The 3,540-nt window shown below is 40.9% G+C and overlaps 1 protein-coding gene across 1 annotated transcript in view; it reads right to left on the bottom strand.

Annotated features, from left to right (window-relative positions):
• Positions 1-273: 273 nt before the first annotated feature.
• dnajc24 (DnaJ (Hsp40) homolog, subfamily C, member 24) overlaps positions 274-3,540 on the bottom strand; it is a 20,611-nt gene continuing 17,344 nt past the window's right edge. The window contains exon 5 of the mRNA XM_019865266.1: positions 274-1,037. Coding sequence (XP_019720825.1) covers positions 868-1,037 — 170 coding nt within the window. The 3' untranslated portion in view covers positions 274-867. The remainder of the gene's footprint in view (positions 1,038-3,540) is intronic.

Below are 3,540 nucleotides of genomic sequence, written 5' to 3'. Positions count from 1 at the left end.
TGCACATGGAACAAGAGTTTGAAGCACCTTAGAGAAACATTCATTCATTCATTATCCGAACCGCTTTATCCTCACTAGGGTCGCGGGGGGTGCTGGAGCCTATCCCAGCTGTCTTTGGGCAGTAGGCAGGGGACACCCTGAACCCGTTGCCAGCCAATCGCAGGGCACACAGAGATGAACAACCACCCGTACTCACACTCACACCTAGGGACAATTTAGAGTGTTAGAGAATCATACATTTCTAAAAACAGTTGGGTTGTTTCATGAACTCCATTTTTGGATTGTTTGTGTTGGGTCAAAATTCTGGGTTATGAAATTAGACGTTTGTGCACACATTGTAGCCACACGAGGACAAAATTATAAGTACCTTCTGTTTAAAAAAAAACAACAACAAAAAAAACCAACACACTGGTCACCAAATAAAATTTAATATGACACAAAAGTAATAATACATTAAAATTTAAATAAGTCAAAGCAATCACTGAGCAGGTATACCGTATATTTCAGGTCTCAAAATAAGTGGTTTCACATCACAGTTTTGGGGGGGAGACAAAACATTTTGATTGTTCTGATTATTTGGAAAAACAAACAAACAAACAAACAAAAACCTGAGTGGCAGCCGCTACCGAGGGCTTTGGTTAAATACTTGCCTATTGTTCAATCATTCAAATTTGGCAATGTTGCTAACATGCCCTTAACTGTGTGGTGAGTCAAATTTAGAAAACATGTCTGTTGTCACTTTACAGGGATTTCAAATCATGTCGAAACGAAAAGGAGAAAAATATCCCTCTTCATGGGCACGCTCTCACAGAACGACACGGATGTACTGTATGAGCATTGACAATGAGAATTTCAAGTCTTGTTCTGTCATGGCAGTTTGACATAAACACTGAGAGAACAAGTATCGCAGCACACAACCACATGTTGGCTCTCATTTGTTTTCTCTTGCCCGTCATTCCCTTGCCTCCATGGCAACTCTTCTTCTGAAAAGATGAATTGTCCACCACAGCGGCAGCAATACGTATACACACACTCATCTGAAAAGGACAGAATATGCACAAAACTATTACACACGACAAGAAAACAATACTTTGGTTGAACAACATTGAAGGATATTTGCAATACATCCCCACAGGGACCCACAATAAAAAATTTTAAAAAAGCAGGCATATACTGTTGTAGTCAGAAGCTTACGAACATTTCTGCAGGACTCACTCGTTCCACTTCTAAGACCATTGTGACCGTGGGAGAAACGATCATAACTGAACGAATAGTGATTTTTACTTCAACTATAAAAACAAATGCAAACAAAAAAACGAAACAAAAATCAAAAGTCAACGCAATATAGAGGGGGCGCCTATTGCGGTTCTGTGCAGACAGCACTTTGTGACATTCTCGAAATCATGATAATGGGCTCAGTCGAAATCCACCTTAAAAAACAAAAAACAAAAAACAATCAAAAGCAAAGTAGGGAACATTGAGCTAGCAAGAAAGCAGTAATCCTTTACAGGTACACTTAATGGCTAGGCAACATACTCAATCCAAATATTACATGCGCATCAGATGACGGTGGAAAAAACATACTGGGCTTGTGTTTTTCAAATCTGAATTACAGTGAAACTCCTCTACAACAAAACCTACATGGCGAAAATACCGCCGAGTGTGAAAAAAATCTTCCTGCATGAAATCCATTCCCAATTTTCTGCTCCCCCTACAATGAAAAGTCCCTTTGTTGCGTAATATGAAATCTTTTTCTCTGCCCTTGCCTCGCAACAAAGTTCACTACAACGAAAACAAGCCTTCCGCAAAAGTCTAATCCGACTTCAGCCTGCCACAGCGAGTCCTATTGCTTCGCTCAGAAACGGCAACAGCAACCACCACACTGGTTTACACATACGCAGTAGTACAGGAAGTATTTGTTATTGTTAGTTTCAGATGCAGCACAAACGTTGCATTGCTAAAATGGCTTCAAAACGGACCTTTGCATACCAAGGAGTTAAGTAAAGCAAAGTAAAAGACATTATGCAAGAAATTGATGTAAGTGAAAGTGAATGTTGATCGTGAATTTCTTTCCCTTTTTTTTCTTTCTACGCTGGCTAAATGATGTCAAATAAGTGTATGCTCATACTTAAGCACTGTTGGAATAAAAATAAAGAGTGCACATTTACGTTGTGTGTGTGTTTACATCTGAGATAAAATTTAGTATCGTGAAAACTCCCCTGTTACTTGCTGCAAATATGATTTCGTTGTAGAGGAGTTTCACTGTATTGATTTTCACAAAGTACCAGTTGGGGTCCACACACACCATCGGTTTGGAGGGCCTCCCTTACGTGTCGATGCTCTTTTTCCTTGCGTTGGTTGGAAAATGATCGGCTCTATGTTGTAGGTAGGGAAGGGGAGTGAGCCGCGGTACTTTGAAGTTGTGCCTTCAGTGCCTCAACCAATTTTTGAATCGTAAATATATTAACGATACCCATCCCTAGTTGCAGGATTCCGGGAACCTACAGTACATATACTAGGGGGAAAAAAAGCAAACACTGAACAGGCACAAGGCGCAACATTGACGGGCTACACCCTCAGATCAAGAGTCAGCTGTCTACCTGCGTTTCAAAAAGAAGCGGCAGCACACTTTTGGGGACAAAAACAATGTACATATTCTCAACAGAGAAAACAGATATGGTTTGATCGATGGGTGAGAGAGGCCATCTCCATGAATGTGGAAAGACCATCCCTAAATTCAGGAGGGCACTTACAACACCTCTACCCCACTGCCAATGACATCCTTTCATCCATTCCAAAGAGACTCGATGATTTTGCCTCTTACCAACAAATAAAGAGTGCTTTTTAAACTGCACTACAGTTTTACAACTGAACGTAATATTAATGAGTGGCTCTGCACCCAAAGCCTCTCTACAAGATATCTCCATGAATGTTTTGAACAACAACAGAAGGACACAATTTGTGGTCGGGGCCTGCCTCCAACTTGGAAAATTAATAATTGACTTTTCCATAAACACTAACTCAGACTGGTGCAGTCCTAGCCAAGCCTTGTTGCATTTACTGATAAGTAACTGATGAAGCGAAATGTCTTCTACGACAACCAGAACGGTCGAGTTGTGATCGATTCAATTTCCTGAGAAATTTGGGGAAAGTCCTCCTACATTACTATGACATTAGCAGATAATTTGCCCCAGAGCGGATGTTACGTTGCTCTATAAATAAATGCGCGCTGCACATGTCCACGCACGTTTGTTTTGCCAGCCACGGCAGCGCGAGACACCGGAAACGGATACTTTAAGAGTTTATGAATGGAAAGTTTACTTTTAAAAAGTTGCCAGATTGTTCCACTGACAAGACCAAAGTTACCTGTATGTTTTGCAGTCATAAACTGAGCTATCATTATAGCACGTCGAGTCTGAAATGCCACTGAATGGCCAAGCACACAGCTGACGTGGTACTCTGCCCCCTCGTCTCAGACAGACAGCTATGGATAATTTCAAAGCGAAGAAAATGGATAACACGACGAAGAACAAATTTGCT

This window comes from Hippocampus comes, unplaced genomic scaffold, assembly GCF_001891065.2.
Source record: "Hippocampus comes isolate QL1 unplaced genomic scaffold, H_comes_QL1_v1.1 scaffold180, whole genome shotgun sequence".
NCBI lineage: Eukaryota > Metazoa > Chordata > Actinopteri > Syngnathiformes > Syngnathidae > Hippocampus > Hippocampus comes.
The sequence above is the reverse complement of the archived record's forward strand: the minus strand, read 5'-3'. Positions and strand labels throughout refer to the sequence as shown.